The sequence below is a fragment of the Protobothrops mucrosquamatus genome, unplaced genomic scaffold (assembly GCF_001527695.2).
Source record: "Protobothrops mucrosquamatus isolate PMUCROS unplaced genomic scaffold, P.Mucros_1.0 scaffold378, whole genome shotgun sequence".
NCBI lineage: Eukaryota > Metazoa > Chordata > Lepidosauria > Squamata > Viperidae > Protobothrops > Protobothrops mucrosquamatus.
The window spans coordinates 1,110,781-1,131,199 of NW_015386710.1; the positions used below are offsets into that span (position 1 = coordinate 1,110,781).

Here is a 20,419-nt window from a genome sequence, read left to right on the forward strand (position 1 = left end):
GGAGAACACCCAAGTTGCGGACCCGATCTGAGGGGGCCAAAGTTTCGCCCCCTATAGTCAGCGATGGAGTCAGCTGACTATGCCGGGGCGCCGGCAACCACAGCCACTCGGTCTTGGACGGGTTGAGTCTGAGTCTGTTCCTCCCCATCCAGACCCTCACGGCCTCCAGGCATCGGGCCATCACGTCAAGGGCATCGTTTATGACTCATATAGACTTCAACCATCACAAAACACTGTACCATCACTCCCATGGTCATGTGATCATGATCTGAGTGCTTGGCAACTCTTGATATGTCCAGTTGCGAAGTGTCTCTCAATCATGTCATCTCCATTTGCAATCTTCTCTGCCAGTTTCCCCCAAAATCCAATAGTGCCAAGCTGTTGACTCCTGCTAAGTGGACTCTAGCTCTGGGAGATGGCTGCCGAGGAGAGCTGAACTTCCTTTGTGGGATATAGAAATAAGCTCTATTCCTGCATCCTGATGAAGGAGTTCCCATCTGTGCATTAAGGGGAGCTGAACTCCTTCAGCAGGCAGCTTTTTCAGTCAGCTTCGGGAGACGAGAGGAAGCCAAAATCCAAGAAGAGAATATCCATTCAGGCAGCATGGTAAAATAAGGACTGTGGGGTGCTTCAGGTGGGTGGAAGAGGCCCAGCATAGGCCAAGCTCCAGTGTCTTTCTGTTCAGGGGCTGAAAATCCTGCTTGGATTTCTCAAGGAGGATTTTCAGCTCCTGAACAGAGCCTCACATTCACTGAGGCACCCTGTGCTTCCTACCTGGGACTCCCTTTGCTTATTCCATGTGATATCTCAATTAGGAGTGCTGGGATTCTGGTTGTTGAGTGAAGTAGTCACGTGATGTCTTGTTTAATGATCACTTTACTCAGTCACCAAAATTTCAGTCCCAATTGTGGTTGTAAGTCAAGGATGGCAGGACAAGAAGCTCATCATAGATTCAACGTGAAAATAAGGATGAATTTCCTCATAGTGAGAACAATTAATCAGTGAAATAGCTTGCCTTCTGGAGTTGTGACTGCTGTATCACTTTCAAGAAAAGATTGGACAACCATTTGTCCAGGATGTATAAGGACGCCTACCTTCTCTAATCCAACTTGGGGCTTGGACTGGAAAACCTTCAAGGTCCCTTCCAGCCCTATGATTCTATGATTACCTATTCCCACATGACTGATTTTTACAGCAAATTATTAAAGAGAGGATAGAGGAAAGACTTGGGTTGTAGACCAGACTGCTTATCTTTCCCCCAGAGGCACTCACACAGTCCTTGGTGACTAATCACAAGTTATATTTTCTTCCAATCTTTCTTCTTTATTTTTTTTTCCAAAGAAATTTTATTATTTTCCATCATAAAAAAACAATCAAAAGCATAATAAACACAATAACAAGTAAAAACCCCCCACCCACCCCCCTAGCCCAGAGTGGGCAACCTTGGTTCTTTTATGACTCGTGGACTTCAACTCCCAGAATTCCTGAGCCAGCATGGCAGGCTCAGGAATTCTGGGAGATGAAGTCCACGAGTCATGAAAGAGCCAAGGTTGCCTACCCATGGCCTACCCCTTGCCTAGTAAAATTGTGGGAACTTTAAAACTTGCTGCAATCATTTCTTCTGACTCCAGTTGGCCTAATAAAAGGCATAACGTCAGTTGTGGATATCAGATATTTTTGGTTTATGCAGCTGATGTTGCTTTTTGATATCATTTCAGAATGCCTTGTTCACATTAGATTATTTGCATTCCTACCAAAGTGGAATCTGTTTCATTCAGATACGATAAGCACAAACTGCTTACCTGGCACATTTGACTATTTAAATTGAGTCAGAGGTCAATATGACCTATGTTACATTTGATATGCTTGAAGAAAAAAAAAACCCTAAGAACTAGTTCCAACAGAAAATGAATGTTAGCCAAGGATAGCGGAGCACACTTAGTAGGACAACAAAGACAGTGTTCGATTGAAGTCCTCTAGCTATTGGAAATATATATATTATATATATATATAAATATATTATATATATATAAATATATTATATACAAAAATATATTATATACATAAACATTTTGATTGCATACTGAAGGACTTTTAAGTAAAAAATAGAGAGAGAGAATTAAAAAGACCACATTGTGGTTAAGGTGTTATTAGTAGCAATAGCAGTGGTTATGATTGATAAGAAATCATCCCCACTTCTCCTTTATTTCATAATTAATATATTCCTTTCTGCATCACATTGAAAAATTATAATTCAGCCCAATAACGGCTGAAAAAGGCACGTGTAATGGGGACACATATGACCTTGTTTCTGCAGATTGTACAATTCTGGTATAAATCAAAGCATGAGAATACACTATATATGCAGCAATGTATGCACACAATATAAGGAATGGTCACACTTAATACAATCTTTCCCAGATTGGCTCCCTTCAAATTTTCATTTCAACTCCATCTATCATACTGGCTGAGAGATTTATGAGAGGTGAAATTGAACACATTTCTTGGATATCATATTGTGTTATAGCATTGTGTAGAGCAGGGTAAATTCTTACACAGAAATTCATTTTTGTCAATATTTTGCAGTATATGAAATGGCCCTGAAAGAAGCCAAATCACTGTTAGGTGGCAACCAAGTATCACTGGATTAAACATTCTTTTTTCGTGCTGTTTATACAGGTGGGAAAGTTAAGGTTAAATTTTGAGTCTGACCTATCTGAACAGTTATGTTGATCATGAAAGAGGAGGGAAAAAAGAGACGTTAATATTATTTTCTAACCGCTTGATACAGAAGGAAAATATACTATTTGTTTATTCACATAATGGTTTCTAGAAATGTGACCATTTAATTTCATTGGTCTAGCATAAGCTTTCCTGTTCTTATAGCTAAGTAATGTATTATGTACTATTTATCCATCTTTGCAGTTTTCCTGGAAATGTTATACAGATCAAGTGAAATAATAGGACCAGGTCTATTCCTAGGGGAGAGAGGCCAATTTATGAGCAGATTTTTGAGTGTCATGAAAGACACGTGTTTTTGTATATGATTTGTTGTTACTTTACAGTACTTTTATAGTTATACCCAGGGCTTTTTTTCTCATAGAACGCCCAGAATGGAGTTCCGGCACCTTTTTTGGATGGAACCTTGTAGGGGAGGCAAGGTGGGTTGTATGATATGTGTGAGTTCCGGCATCTTTTTTTTTTTTTTTTTTTTTAAAGAAAAAAAAGCACTGGTTATACCATTACTGATGGGGGTTGCTTATAAGGTTGGATGGAGAAGGGAGACATCTTAGCCATGGAAGTTCACTCATCCCGATCTACTTCATAAAGTTGTTATGGATTAAAATAGGACAAGATAGTGCTATGAACACTGCTCTGAGCTCTGGAATGAAAGGCAGGGAATAAATAAATAAAATAATTTTCCTGGTTTGGGTACTTTTCACAGTGATATAAGAAGAAATAACTCTGTGGCTAGAAGCACCACACATGCTGCCTGTGCAGAGCAGAGGAATCGGTACCTGTTATGAACTTTGTATATGGTTACTGAGTTCATTGGGAGTATCAGCATGTATTACAGAAAACCGGAATTTCCTCTTTACAGTGTCAGCACCTGAGGTCATTTGTAACCATGATTGTGATAAGGCAACAATTGATTTTAAAGAGGCCCTGGCTGCTTTTAATGAACATCTTTTGAATGCACTGCTTCCTTTAAGTCTTCGGAATTCATGTTTTATTTATGATTAGAGTCATATATGTGCAATTATAATCCTTAAACGACTACAGCAAGGTAGGAATAATTCCAAAACATGTTTCCAAATTATAGAATTATAGAAACATAGATTATATCAATTGGAAGGAACTTTACAGGTCATTTAATCTAAACCTTACTCACTGCAAGAATCCACTAGATTTCTCAGAAAAGTTCAGTTGTCATTGGAAAATCTCCAGTAAATTTAATAATGATGATGATGATGATGATGATGGTGGTGGTGGTGGTGGTGGTGGTGGTGGTGATGATGATGGAAGGGACCTTGCAGGTCTTCTAGTCCAACCCCCTGCTCAGGCAGGAAACCCTATACCATTTCAGACAAATGGCTGTCCAGTCTCTTCTTAAAAGCTTCCAGTGTTGGAGCATTCACAACTTCTGGAGGCAAGTTGTTCCACTGATTAATTGTTCTAATTGTCAGGAAATTTCTCCTTAGTTCTAGGTTGCTTCTCTCCTTGATTAGTTTCTATCCATTGTTTCTTGTCCTGCCTTTAGATGCTTTGGAGAATAGTTTGAGTCCAGTATTGTTCTACTAGACTGTTCCATTACTTAAAAGCTCTCTTCCATCAGGAAATTGCTCCTAGCGTTCAATATGAATATATTTTTTTCAATATTTGGGGGGATTCTAGTGTTCAAAATGATAAGAAGCAGGTTTATTTTTCATTGGCCTTGGGTAAAATTTATTGTGTTACTATTGTCCAATTCTGAATATATGAGAGATTTAGAAATGAAAATCTCTTGACAAAAATATTGGTTTTCTCCTTTCACTGTCTGTGAATCCTTTCTCCTGAATGCAAAGTCATAGCTGTTATTCCAGTCAATATTTTGAACTAAGATTTTCAAATAACAGGTTCAGTTAGAAATGCACAGTATATGTAACTCTACAATTGCCAACATAAAAAAATATTGTTTGGAAGTTATTTATGATATATAATAGTAATACTAGATGGACCAAAGCAGCTTTTACTTTGGAACCTTTATTTCAATCAATACATGAACTTTTTTTCAAGCACTTGAGCATCACCTCAAGATGTGGGAGGTATGCCTCATATACTCACCAATTTTCCTTCCCATATTTTGGCCCTACACCTGAGTGGACACATGATTAATCTGATTTGAGAACTAGTGGAAATGTCAGTATGAATTTCTAAGCCACAAGTAGGTTCTTTAACTTTTTGCTTGTTGCTTCATGTATTTGGGTCTTGAAATGTTTTGGAACACATCAGAATGGCATGCTTAAAACACTTCTGACTTCTTCAGTCCTGTTACTAGAGTACATCAACATCACAAAAGCTTAGAATCTAAGCAGCTAGGATTAGTCAGGTATGCAGCAAGTTCTTCATATTGGAATTTCCATGAAAATGGATTCTGAGTGAATAACGTTACTTTTAATAGCTTGGGCTTGATCTTTTATACACCCATTTACCCTTTTGTACTGTATAAATAATGTATCACCACTGCTACCAGTTATTGTCATCATGTTTTTTGGGGAGAGCCAATATCCAGGCCTTAAGTTTCAGAAATAGAACTTTTTATTTAGAGATAGGACAGCTCATTGTTATACCAAAGTCTTTTTTAGAAATAATTATCTAATTGAAATATTAGTAGGCGTTCCTTAGAGTCTTCAGTACTTACATGGATTAAATAACAGAGGACTGTAAATAGAATCTAAAAATGACTAGTTGGAGGATGAAAAGAGATCATTTTGTATTCCTAGCAATTATGTTCTAGTCATTTCTTTAAAAAATAGGGCATTATTTATTTCTTGTTCTGTATAAAGTGCTATAAAATATTCTGTCAACATGAAATTCTTTAAAAAATAGAACAAAAAAAATAGAACAAAAAATGAGAAAAACTCATTTCAAAAAAGTTATACATTGATTTGCATTTTAATGAGTTAAATAAGTATTTGATCCCCTATCAATCAGTAAGATTTCTGGCTACCAGGTGTCTTTTATACAGGTAATGAGCTGAGATTAGGAGCACTCTCTTAAAGGGAGTGCTTCTAATCTCAGCTTGTTACCTGTATAAAAGACACCTGTCCACAGAAGCAATCAATCAGATTCCAAACTCTCCACCATAGCCAAGACCATTAAAATTATAGATTGATCCTTTCTTTATCAGTGAGCAAATGTACAAAATCAGGGGATCAAATAATTTTTCCCCTCACTGTATATAAACCACATAATGTTAAAGGTTTATGATCTTGTGGGGCCACATTACTAGCTGTCCAGGATTGCATGTGGGCCACGGGCCATGGGTTGGACAAGCCTTTGCTAGAGCATAAAAAGTCAGCTCTTATGGATGCTCGCAGAGAGTGGGCACTGTAGAAGCCAGAAGTGAGTAGGACTACAGACAACAGTTAATGGCTGCCCTTTCTGTTTCTCTCTACATCTCCTTATCTCCACCTATAATTCAGAAGTAATCTCATGCAGAAGGCTTTTAAAATTAGATTGAAGGTTATGTACAGGTGGTTTAATGTCACAGAAAATATAATTTTCCAAGCCCAATTGTTAGGATGTTATGGTTTGATCTGGTAGGAGAAAGTGATTTTGGAATATCACACAGTATGATTTTCATAGCTCTCCAAACAGCATTATAGAGTATTTGTTGTTTTTTAAAATATGTCTTATTTTGACGATCATTTATAAAAAGTAGAAAAATGTGTAATTTAATATACAAAATTTGTTTTTCCAGTGGCCCATCCTCAGGAGCCTCATCACCCCACAGAGAAGCCTGTAATTCACTGCCACAAATGTGGGGAGCAATGTAAAGGAGAAGTGCTTCGAGTCCAGGCCAAACATTTTCACATCAAATGCTTTACCTGCAAAGGTACTGTAATTTCATTTTATTGCTAGCCACTCAGGCAATCAAACTATTCGTATTTCTTTACTCAGAAGAGATTGGCTGGATCCATTTTATGGGCCTGTTATTGGGTTTAGACCCATGAAGAAGGATATAGAGAATGAACATTACTTAAATGTACAAACAAAAGTATTCCTTATATTTGTGTCTTTGATATGTATATATGTATTTATGAAAGAATGAATGGCTACTCATAGTCACATGATGTTGATTGAGCAGCCATATATATGCTATAATGATAATATTAATACAAAAATTAATTTCAGCAATTTTCAGATATTTCCATTTTTGAAACTTTAGAGTTTACATTAACTGGTTAACAAATATAAGGGCTGTCCAAACTTTCAAAAAATGTTACAGCGTGGGACCTTGTAAAAAATACTGCTTGGACCATTAAAGCATATTTAAGTATAAAACATATTTTCCAGGCTGGCAATTGGAAAAGTTGTGGTTTGAATATAGCTGGTTTATCTGTGCTCCCTTCATGTTATAAAATACCTTTTTCAAAAATAGCTTTAATAACCACACACAAATACTCACACCCGTGTGTGTGTGCGTGTGTGTGTGTGTGAAATGTAACTAATAGAAGAAGCAAATTTGTTCAAATGTATTAAAAGTCTTATTTGCCCCCTTTTGAAAAATGGTTAATTCACAGACTTCAAAGAGCACATGTGAGCAGTCCAATGAAGTATATAGCAACAGCACTTAGACTTATATACCGCTTTATAGTGCTTTACAGGCCTTTCTAAGCGGTTTACAGAGTCATCATATTGCCCCCAACCGTCTGGTGCTCATTTTACTGACCTCGGAAGGATGGAAGGCTGAGTCAACCTTGAGCCGTTATGAATCGAAGTCCTGGAGTCAGCAGTGAGTTGTGTGCTAATATACAGTTGTGTGCTAATATACAGTACGTATAATTACTAGTTCTGCTGGTTGGGGTTGGCTGTTAATCTGCCATCTGATGCTCCATCTGCTTTCAGGAAAGATTATCCAGTTTTCCAGAGACTGGATTACTTTGTTGTTGTGAAACAATTTGCTAATAAATGCTTGTGGATGCAGCAAGAAATTCAGTTAGAGGATCTTCAGATCAAAACATTGCTTTACATTTGTTGATCACAGTTTATAATATGTTCTTTTCAATATGTTTCTCCAAAATGAGAGGTTTTCAAAAATATGTTCCACTTTTGGGAAAATTTAGCTCTTTCACAACACATTCGCTTTTGTTATGGAAGTTGTATGATCTGAGTTTGAATTCCAGTCAGGTATTACTTTCAGTATGGCATTAATTTCATTTCATTTATTCAATTTGTAATGATGTGAAACAAGCTTCTACCTCATCCTCAGTACTGTCATGAATCTTTGCTTTGCTTAATTTTTTGGAAAATTTGCTCCCCTTTGCAAATATTGTATTTTGGCACAAGGGTCTATTTAAGGAAACTTTCCTTTCCCAGTTTATTTCTTATGAGTAAGGTGTTCATCTAGCTTTTGAGTAGGTAGGAGCAATGGTTAAAAATGACATGCTTCATAACCACCCAGAGCAATCATTTCTACAAACCTATGAAGTACAAGACTCAACATTTATGGCTACTCAGCTCTTCTATTCCAGTTAGTTTCTGTATATGGAATGGAGGAAAGACATCTTGTTCTTTGTCTGAGATTGCAAAGTATCTTGGGGCACCCTGAATTTCTAATTTTAATATGGAACAAACTATGCCTAGAAGGATTAAGCTTTGCTTTCCCCAATTTGAATGTCATAGCAAGGTAAGATTATTGTGAGCCAAGAAGGAAGGGTACAGTTGAAGAAGGAAATCCACAAGGTATTTCCAGCAGTCTGAGACATCACTGTTTTCTCATACTTAAAAACTGATTTATTATTATTATTATTATTATTATTATTATTATTATTATTATTATTATTATTATTATTATTATTATTATTATTTATTGAATTTATATCCCGCCCTTCTCCTTGCGGACTCAGGGCGGCTGACAATCAATTTAAAAATACACCAAAAACAATTACAAAATTTAAAATTAGTTAAAAAGAAATATTTAAATATTGTCTAANCGGCACTGTCTGGCCGACGGCACCCTGAGGAGACCCACCCTGTGGGAGCGTACAGGCCGATGGGAGGTAATCTGTGGCAGGAGGCGGTCTCGAAGGTATCCCGGTCCGCTGCCATGGAGCGCCTTAAAGATGATAGTCAGCACCTTGAAGCGCACCCGGAAGGCCACCGGCAGCCAATGCAGCTCGCGCAGCAGCGGCGCTACGTGGGAGCGACGAGTCCCTCCCAACACCGCCCGCGTGGCCGCATTTTGGACTAGCTGGAGCCTCCGGGTGCTCCTCAAGGGAAGCCCCATGTAGAGAGCATTACAGTAGTCCAGGTGGGAGGTGACCAGAGCACGAGTGACTGTGCGCAAGGCTTGTGTCTCATTTTTGATCTGTTAGTATTGACAAAGAGAATTTTATTAAAATGGACATATATGCACTTTTACACAATATTTTGCTATAAGATCAAATATATGTTTGCCCATGCCATGGTGGTGCAGTGGTTAGAATACAGTATTGCAGGCTAATTCTGCCAACTGTGAGCAATTTGAGTCTCACCGGCTCAAGGTTGACTCAGCCTTCCATCCTTCTGGGATCAGTAAAATGAGGACCCAGATTCCTGGGGACAATATGCTAACTCTGTAAACTGCTTAGAGAGGGCTGTAAAGCACTGTGAAACAGCATATAAGTTTAAGTGCTATTGCTATTTGTGAAGGAATTTAGATAATCTATGACCTATTGGGTTATCTCTTTAGAAATATTTACCTACCACTCACTCACCCTCCCTGACTCTCACTGCACCTCCCTCACACCCTTGCACTAACTGTCACAGCTCCACTTAAATTCCTCAATCCATGAAATATCTCTCACACACCCTGGTGCAATCCATACGGTGCCTCTCACATACCACTGCACATCCTCTCCAATGAACGCAGCATCTCCCCTGCAACCCCGTGCACCCCTTCACTGTCCCCTCACTTGGCAGCAGCTATTTGCCTACCTGCCAGCATGGGACTTATGACTTTTTCCAAGCTTCCTTGTTGATTTTCCTTGTGCAAAGCAGCTAGAGAATCTTGGAAACGATAAGCATGTGACCGTAGCTGACCATGGAAGCATGGCGGCATTGAAGTGGCCATAACTTTTCAAATTTTCAATCTCCTGGGAGTAATGAATCACAGAGTATGAATGTGTTCTGTAAATTAGCTCATCTGAAGTACCTTGGTAGGTACATCATAGGTTGTTGCCCTATGATGCAGCCTTTAGCCCAAGTGAAGCTTATAAACAGATATGAAAATTTTATTATTATATAGATTTAATTTGTCCAAATTGTGTAGCAGGATATATGTTTATTTCTTCTACTGCTTTATACTTTGGGCAATAATTGAGATTCAAATGTCTTAGCCCCTCAGCTTCATTAGCATTTGGTCTCTTATTAGAATAACAGTTTTAATTTGTCATTTCACAAGTTGATTGGTAGCCTGAGGAAAATTTCTGTAGCTCCTCAAAGAGTGCTATGAATTTCTCCCAACTAAACAATAACTTGCTTAAGAAAAATCTTTGTTTTGCTTCTCCTCTCCTTCTGAATGGGAGAGAACCAGAGTTAGGTAGCTGCTTTGCCTTGCTTTATAATCATCCAATTATCGAATAGCTTAAATGAATCAATCTTTGTTGGATTTGCCCTTGATCTGAGAAATGACTACATGCTCTCTGGGGACTGATCTGTAGGCTTATATTCCCTCTCCAGTTGCACCTCATCCCATAAAATTTTATTTCTGCTGGCAGAAAGTGAGCACCTCTGATGCAGTTTAATAGAATACATGTTCTTTCCACTTTGGGGTTAACTTTCGGGTATTGTTGTAGATGAAGATATTTATAAGCTGGTAATATATTAATCATTTGCAGTGAGTTGCCAAATCAGAGTCACATGGGTAAGAGTGAATAACCTCTCCAAGGATAAAGAGAAAGATAGGTGACTCTATATTATGCACCGTAATTATATAAATATATTTTGCCATATTAAATTTTGCCAAATTTTATGTTTTCAGCTCTTCTGAATATTATAAAATGATGTTGTTATGATTGAGATCTATTTACTAGAATTGCATATAAACTTAGGAACTGTTCCATTATTGACGGGCAACTAGACACTCTGGGTAGTTTTCTAGATGTGTGAAAGATGTCATGTTGTTGGACTGCAGTTTTTATTTGGACTAGTAAATGAATTAAATTCTGATCTATAATCTCATTATATAAAAACCCATTTTTCTTATTAAGTTACCAAGATAGGTTTCTTAGCATCATGTTTAGGATTATAACCACTAACAAATAATTAGTAATCCTATGAATTCATACCATAGGTTCCTTTATTGTATGAAAAGTGATATAAAAAGCTGTTTGTTTACAGCAATTTAGAAATGTAATAAATAAATGCCCAAAGTGTGCCATGCCCCACCTGCTGATGCAGTGCTTCTCTGCAGTTTTTATTTGGGAAAAAATATACACAAAAATCTTAATTCATGTTTGTATGATCATAATATTTGAATTGTCTATTAAATAGGTCTGGGTTGAACTGTGGAGCCCTTGGTGCTTTATGAACCTTGTTGTATGTTTGCAGAAGGTAACATCTTCAGTGCTAGAAAGGAATGAGCTTTACTGTCTCTTTATATACTGTAATTTGCCCTGTGAGTGTTGGTGGGCCACTTGAGTCTTTTAATTTGTTTAAGATATTTTGGAGGGCTTTTAGTTGGTTTGTGTGATACAATGATGTGGTGTGGTGTTAATAGTTGGTTATTTCTGACCAACTGAATGGCAGTGTTATCATTGTCATAGCTTGGTTGTGTTGGGTTGGGTTGAGCAGTCAGGAACTTTTTGATAAAATTGTGAGGGTATATATTGAACCATGTTCATTTCCTTTTTTTGGTGTCCAGGTTTGCTGCAGTGTGTTTGTGCTTGTCCTAATAGTGTTTGCACACAGGTTTTCTTATGGGGTGTTACTTTGATAAATAACAGTGTGGGTGAATTTTTGATAGTCTTTTAATTGTAATTTGCCACCATTTCCTCGGCTGATTAGGATCTCTAGGAAGTGTTCTTTGTTGCTGTTTCTTCTTTCCTTATGAATTTTATTCCTTTGAAGATGTTGTTAATTGTTGGGTCTGTGTATGTGAAGAGTACTATGACATTGAATAAAATTATAATGTCATCTTCTTCTACTGTCTTTGATTTTTCTAGAGGAACTTGTAATGAGGAATTGATAGAATATGCACTTCCTGCCGTGAGATGATTTAGAGGAGGAGATAGAAGGGGAACTCATCAAATTTGCAAGTGACACCAACCTGGCAGAAATAGCCAACTCCCCAGAAGATAGGCTCAAGATCCAGAAGGATCTCGACAGATTTGAAGACTGGGCCGTATCTAGAAAAATGAAATTCAGTGGTGAGAAAAGTAAGGTTCTACATTTAGGCAAGAAAAACCAAATACACAAATATAGAATAGGTGGTACCTGGTTCAATAGTAGTAATTGCGAGAGGGATCTTGCAGTCCTAGTGGACAGTCACTTAAAGACGAGCTAGCAGTGTGCTGTAGCTCCCAAAAAAGCCAACACAGTCCTAGGCTGCATTAACAGAGGGATAGAATCAAGATCATGTGATGTATTAGTACCACTTTATAATGCCTTGGTAAGACCACACTTGGAATATTGCATCCAGTTTTGGTCACCATGATATAAAAAAGATGTTGAGACTCTAGAAAGAGTGTAGAGAAATGCAACAAAGATAATTATGGGACTGGAGGCTAAAATATAAGAAGAACAGTTGTTGGAATTGGGTATGTCTAGTTTAATGAAGAGAAGGGCGAGGGGTGACATGATAGCAGTGTTCCAATATTTATGGCGTTGCCACAAAGATGAGGGGAGTCAATCTATTGTCTAAAGCAGTGTTTCTCAACCTTGACAATTTTAAGGCATGTGGACTTCAATTCCCAGAATTCCACAGCCAGCAATGCTGGCTGTGGAATTCTGGGAGTTGAAGTCCACATGCCTTAAAATTGTCAAGGTTGAGAAACACTGGTCTAAAGCACCTGAAGACAGAACAAGAACCAATAGATGGAAACTAATCAAGGAACCTAGAACTAAGGAGAAATTTCCTGACAGAACAATTAATCAGTGGAACGACTTGCCTCCAGAAGTTGTTCCAACACTGGAAAGATTGGACAACTATTTGTCTGAAATGGTATAGGGTTTCCTGCTTGAGTAGGGGTTGGACTAGAAGACCTCCAAGGTCCCTTCCACTCAGTAATTCTGCTATTCTGTTATGTCCAAACTTTTAAAAAGTTTTTTAGCTATGTTATTTGTTGGGATCCCTAGTAAATACAATTGGACAAAAACCTATTAAGATTTGTATATTTTGGGGCATTTACAGGAGCATGGGAGAATGGACACACTGCTCTTTTTTAACCACTACAACTGCTGTGGCCAGTAAAAAAATCACTTTGCTATTAAAATCTGCTGACCTCTGAGGATGTTCTGCTCTCTGGTGTTCCAAAAAAATATCAGCATGAGAAGAATAATAAAAAAAAGTAACTGTAAACTTCCTGGGGGTATGTTGAGCTTCACTGAATAGTAATTCTTTTTTGTTTTGAAAATCTAGATTTCGATCCTTATGTTAGGGAAATTTGGTGAAATCTCCATCCCCAATCTTATATTCTTTTTTTCTTCAGCCTCTTACTTCTCTCTTTCATATTTGCCTTTTTAATACAGCAAATTGGTAAGAAAAAGATAGATAATTTTGCCAAGGGGCTGAATTAATCAAGTGAAGATGAGTTTTAGAGGAAGCTAAAAAGATCTTTAGATTAAACTGGGTAATCATTTAGGTTTAAGGCTGCTGATTGTCCATTTCTCTCTCACTGTCTTTATTAAAGTCTTCAACTAAAGCTTTTTAAACATCTCAAGTTTCAAACAGGATTTTTTATGGTGCTTAGTTTAAGCATCAATTACAATTATTATATTTGTTAATAATATATATATATATCCTTAACAATTTTAATTTTAAAAATTAAAAATGGGAAACAATTTTCATAAAAAGATAGGAGAGGAATATCACTGATTTAATTTTTTTTTAGAAAACTGCTTTTGCTAAATCTTAAAAGTCTTACTTAAGCTCATATTTGAAATATGTGCTATAATAATTACTTAAGAAATAGCTGTAACTTTTACTTTTTAAGTTTTTTTGCATCAGTATCCAACCTTTACTCCCTTTGTACCATTTAAAAATTATCTTCATAATTTAGTTTGTATGTTCTAGTCATACGTGAACATAGCAGCTTTGAGTATTTCTAGGACTCGCTGAAGGCTGATAAAGTCCCAGTCAGCTATAAATATCACTATTTAGGAAATGAACTCTTCATACTAAAATGTAAAGCATTTCAGTTATTCTTCAGTCAACTAAAATGTATTGAAGGAAAGTGTGTGGGTTTTTGTTTGAGGTTATATATACATATACTTTGAGGTTACAGTACCAAAGGGTATTGTTTGATGTTACATAAACAAACAACAATAATGGCTTAACTTTATCTGAGAGAATTTTCCTGCATTCACTGATCTGTGTAGAATTGCTTATAAAATCTAGCTTTTGTGCACATTCAATAGCAAATCTTTTAAGTGTGAGATCCTGTGTAGGAATTCTTTTTCTAAGTAGGGCACAAAGAAAATTCTTATAATAAAAAATATGGAGATTGCTCTGAGAAAACACAATAAATTGTATTTTACCTTCAGTTTTCATCTATCTTTCACTCAAATATATACATTGGTGAATACATGTACCAATGCACGGCAGAAGAAAAGAGTTTTTCAAGAGATGTGTATATAGTATATCTATGTACAGTGCTTCTACAAATTGGGTAATAACTCCTTCTAAAATGGTAATCATCTGAAATATTCCAATCCAAAATTATCAACTTTATTTTTAAATACACAAATCCTGGTTTTCAGGATGGCTGAAAACAGATAATAACAAAAGTTATGTTATAGGTCAGTGAAGAGATGTAAGAATATAATGTATCATGAAAGTGTCTGAACTGGGAAAATGGCAAGTTTGAGCTATTTTGTCCCTCACACCCCACTCTCACACACACACACCAATTGCATAACAGCTAACATCTTTATACGAATGGGTATTGACTCTGGCAGTTTGAAGCAGTTGAATGTGTTAGAAAGGTTTTCATTGATGAAAACATGCATGCGTCTTAAAATTAATTGAAAGAAAATCTGTAGAAGTAGCAGGTTTCACCCTCTTCACAGACATTGGAAGGATTATACTCATCTTTAGAAATCTTCCAACTGCTCATCTTGATACCAAGGTAATCGCAGTGGAAAAATACAAGGCACAGCTACACTTCCAGTTTCAGCTCTCAAATAACACTGTCTTGTGGTTCATCATCCAAATACCCATATTCCTCTGTTTCCGTGAAATAAAAATAGTCCAGGAGGCTATAATTGCAAATAACAGTACTGAGATTAAACTAGCTGAGCAGAGACCATTATCAAGATTAAAATATGTCTGTGCATAGTGTAATTATTGCCTTTGGTGAGGAATGGAATGTAAATGAATTCAAGACGCTATCCAAAGTAGGGTGGGGTTGTTGTATACTACAGCTATATACTGTAGCATTTAAAGATTCATATTATTAATTTTCTGCAAATGAATAAACTAAACAAAATAGTTCGTCCTTTCAGAAAGGCATTCTAACCCAGTACTTTATGCCAAAATAATAATAAAAAAATTCCCCTCTCTATTTTTCTCTCCCAGGGGGAAGTTTTGCAGATTTAGCAAAGTAAGAATAACTATGGTAATTTAAGTGTTACCTTTTTATTTTAAATTTAAATGACAATAAGCTGTTGATTGTGACTGATGCTAATCCAAGGAGTAACTCACATCTTGACTGGTGGCTTCAAAATAAAATGAACAACATGTGTAGAAAGTATGAGATAAAATTGACTATAGTAAGAATAATCAACAATCCAAGAATATTAAACTCTGTTTAGCGTGGGGAACAGCCGTGAGCAGCAGCAATTTTTTTATAAGAAAAAATTTGTAAATTTTATTCTAATACTATATGAAAAAGCTATACTTAGTACATTTTATATTTATGAAGAAGACTAATAAAACTTTGATTAGCGGGGAAAGTGTGTTATTATTCTCTGTCCCCAAAGGGCTTTATGCTAGGCAGGGAAATTGAAGAAAATATCCTGGAAAAAAGCAGCAGCAAACCATTTCAGTATTGCCTTCAAGAAAAACTATACTGTATTTATGTGCCCATGAAGTCTAGAGGCATTGAACTTGGATTTCAAAAGACTTTACATTTAGCAGGGTAAACAGACTTAGTTTGCTTATTTTTGTGAAATGCAGAAAATGCTTACCACTTTATGGTAATTCACTGTATATAGGCTTAACTTTACACTTGTTAGGTTGTCAGTTTAATAGGCATTTTGCAATGTTTGCTAATACTGTCCTATTTTTTCTAGCTATTTTAAAATAAAATAGTTTGGCAACTTTTTCAGGTGCTTGGCACCATTGTGTGACTGTGTACAATGGCCCAAGTAGAAATGTATATTGTAGGTATTATATAATATCTACTTGATAGCTATATATGTATGTGTGTATGTATGTGTGTATAGATGAGACTTATAAAAATATTCAGATAATAATATGGAGTTCTTTAACAGTTTTTGTCTAACTTAATTTAATTGAACGTTATTAATGAATTCTGATCATTTTGTTAACTACTTGTGCATGGAATAGGTCTACCACACATTATAAAGCCCACAACTGCAATTGATCCTTCCTATTTAGGAAGACCTCCCTATTATATAGCATTTTAAACTTGTCACTGACCCTCAGTCAGTTATGTATGGTGCCTTGCTGTAAAATGGACCTGGAGGCTGCACCACTTGCTGAGTCATCTAATAATTTCATTCTGTTTGTAAAAGCTATTTATGATCTAATAAGCACCAATAGCTTGCAGGTGGTTATCACCATATTTAATCTGGGAAGATCCATTAAGATCAGTGGACACTTCATTTTCCTTTTCAGATTTTGTACTCAGTTAAATTATTTTGTGTTTGTGAGCAAAACTAAAAAGATTGAAGATCAGAATTAAGGGTAATATTTTAACTTTCCCATTTATACTTAAAGGTATGAAGTGACCTTAAACTCAGCTGGTATGAAGTGACCTTAAACTCAGCTGGTTTTTGTATTGGAAATAATGTGAAGACAGCTTCCAGCCAGGCATTAAATCAATACACTACTGTGTATACGTGTCATATATATGTATATGTATGCACATATACACATACTTCTCTATTGGTATATTTATCAGAACAAGCTTACCTTTCTATATCCAATACTGTGATTTCCTGTTAAATAAATTATTCTGTGGGCAGACTGTCTGGCACCACCATGACTCAATAGTGCTATAGGAGAATTTATGAACACAATAGAACAATTTTATAAGGCTATGCATTATCTGACTTACTGCATTACTGCATTAGGTGGCCATAATTAGATTTGGGAGATAGAATATATAGGAATGTAGACAACCCTGCAGGGAAGGTAAGGAACCTACTAAATTGTTCTGTTAAGTAACTGTTCTATCTTTTGCCTAATCTGTTATCTTTGTGATCAGATTTTTTTCATGTCACAAGTGCATTATTTACATATATATATGTGTGTGTGTGTGTGTGTGTGTAATGGCACAAAGTCCTCGAACTCTGGGATAAGTATAAAACAGCTGTTTATTGTTAAAACAATAAAAGCAATAAAAGCAACTATTTACCAAATCTAAAAATCGACTGTCTTAGCTTTCGCTGGTCCACTGCCAGCGTCATCAGAGTAAGCATTTGGAGTGGGGAGTTTGCTTATAAACCCAATTGACTCCGTGCTCTACCCATTGATCATGTAATGGGGCCGTCTGTTCTAACTAGCCGTAGTTGCTCTAATAGTCCCGCATTCTAGTCCTATCTGCATTCTAGTCCTGTCACTCTCTTTCCCCCCATCCTTCCTTTCTTTGCCTTTCCCGTTCCGGTCAATCCTGCCTCTCCTCGCTGTATCTCATGTCATGGCATCTGTATCTCCTGGCATCTCTATCTGACCAGATACACTGTCTTGAGTGTTTTTGATGCACTCTGACAGCCCAAATATGGGAGGAAGAAATCTTTTGCCTGTATCGGCCCGATCTAGGGCTATCCACAGGCAGTAGTCGCTACTGCGACATCATTTGTGCGTTAAATTTTTTGGGATTGCTAACAAAGAGTTAAAGGGAGACTGGGAAACTCCCAATTTCCCTTTAACTCTTTGTTAGCAATCCAAAAAAATTTAACACACAAACACACACACACATACACACCTAATTATATTAAAAATACGAATCCTGTATATAGCCATACAGTAGAAATAACAAATGTAAAAATAACAAATAAATTTGAACACCAGGATAAGGTTATAAACACAACTGTTTAATATGCAAGAGTATCGTCAGAGTATAAAAACCAGGATTTGGGAGTTTACTTATATCACTGGCTGCCTCTGGTCATTGGTCCGCTCATTATCATCGATTGTGTTGTTCTTAAAGGGCCCGCACTTGTCAATGTGTTGGCAGCTTCCGAGGCTGCTCTCCCACCTGTGACAGGTGTGTGTGGGAGGATGGGCGAGAGCGATCTGACAGCCAACCCCTGGACGCTCGTATGCGCACCAGGGGAATTACAATGACTGGGGTGGGAGAGCAGCCTTGGAAGCTACCAACACATTGACAAGTGCAGACCCAAACTGTCTAGGTTCCACATACACACACAATTGTACTCCAGTTGCGGTAAGCACCACATGTTCCCATGACAGCACAGTTGCTTTAAGGAATCTATGGTTGCTTGTTTATATTCAAAGCAAGTAGGATGCAAATAAGAAACAAATATTTGAGCCACTAGAATCTGGTCGGTCTATATCCTCTGTGAATATGTAAACCTTGACACTTAAAATTGTTAAGAGTTTAAAATCTATTAAATTTAGTATTTTAATCAGCAATATTTTACTCAAGAAATATGAACTGAATGCCCTTGTTTTGTATAGCAACATAATCCTCTAAGTGACTTACTTGATTGTATTGAATAAAAATTCAGAAACCTAAAGTTTGGTGTAGCTGCTGTGACTATAAGACCTTTGCCTTCTCAAACTCATCAGGCCATCAGTGCCTCATATATTCCTTCCCTGCTCACTAGTAGATCAACTTTGATCATTTAATTGTGAGATTTTTTTAAATTTGGTTTAACGTGAGAAAGCTTCTGCAAAATATATCACCTATTCTTGCATTCTTTTTCCATTAGTTTTATTTGTCATGAATTATGCATAATTCTTCTTCTCTAAGATCTCATCTTACTGTCAGATAGAATGGAAGTATCTGTCCTTTCATTTAAGTTTAGTGAAGCTGATTAAACAGACTAGACTTTTTGCAGTACTGCCTCTGGACTCTTCTATCTGTTTTGGCGTCTGGTTTGTTTGGCATAAAAGTTGCAGAACAGACAGGTATAAAGATGAAAACTGACACGGTTCACAGTCCTGTCTTTACTACCACCACCCCTGTATGGAGATAGTGTTTTTTAAATGCTCTGAGATTTGTTATGTTGGAAAGGTGTTTATGTAAAGCAGTTGCAATTATGACTATATTCTTATATTCAATCTGTGTAGATCTCAGACTGAAAGTTACCTGATTCCAAAATGTTTTGGAGGATGTTTTCGGCTGCTTTCTTGATTGGCTGTGTCAATAGTTAAGAAATTACACATTCATTTCAATTACTTCTTTCTGTTACCTAAAATCGTGTCCTCCTGATTCTGTTTATGTGTTGAAGTATACAAAACTTTGGTTGTTTTGAAGAACGTCATAAAATTGAATATATAGTATTCATGACAAATGACAAATTATCATTTGAGAGCAGTTTTCAGCATCAGCCTTTTTGTTTCTTGCTGTTACTTCCATAATTTAAAATTATCTCTGCTTTCAAATTAACCATATACATACAATTGTTTTCTTCCCCTCAAAACTACTCATTTGCCATTAAAAATTCTTAGAGTGACTGAATTTCAGTATTCCAACAACAACTGAATAATGATAAAACAACATTTACTTTAAGGATAGGTAGTTCAGTTAACATATCAGAAAAAGACACTGAATTTGATTATTGTTATATCTCAGGAAAAAAACAAAGTGAGCACCTCCCCTAAATCAGATAGGAAACCTCCAGGTAAATGAGATGGGAATCGTGCCTATATGAGTCAATTTTATTTTATTTATAAGGCAACATTAACAGAATCTTGCAAGTCTGAAGGCACAAACTATCTGCCATTGCTTTTAACCACCTGAACATTTAGTGGGTCCTTCCAGTATTTCTTCTTTGACTGTTAATCCATTGGCAACTCCTGTTTCTCTTGTCAGATTTTTTTCCTAGGCTTCCCGTTGTTCTCCAAACTTATCCATATAGTCCATTATTTTTTCATGGCTGAAAACGAATTCAGTCCTGCCAGTCATAGTCCAACTCCCTTAACCACTACATCATAGTCTACATTTTGGAGACCATTACCCCCAAATAACAATATTTGCTCCTGCTATTTATTTTGATTACCATTCAAGCTATTGGGTTCATGTGAGGAAGGAAGAAAATACTCAGCAAAAATTTGCTTTTCTTTTCTTTTTTCTTTTGA

General features: G+C 36.6%; 1 protein-coding gene across 1 annotated transcript in view; it reads left to right on the plus strand.

Moving 5' to 3' along the window:
* The window catches only part of ABLIM1 (actin binding LIM protein 1), a 151,047-nt gene that overhangs the window by 47,466 nt on the left and 83,162 nt on the right, over positions 1–20,419 (plus strand). The window contains exon 2 of the mRNA XM_015815819.1: positions 6,464–6,598. Within this exon, the coding sequence (XP_015671305.1) occupies positions 6,464–6,598 (135 nt within the window). The remainder of the gene's footprint in view (positions 1–6,463; positions 6,599–20,419) is intronic.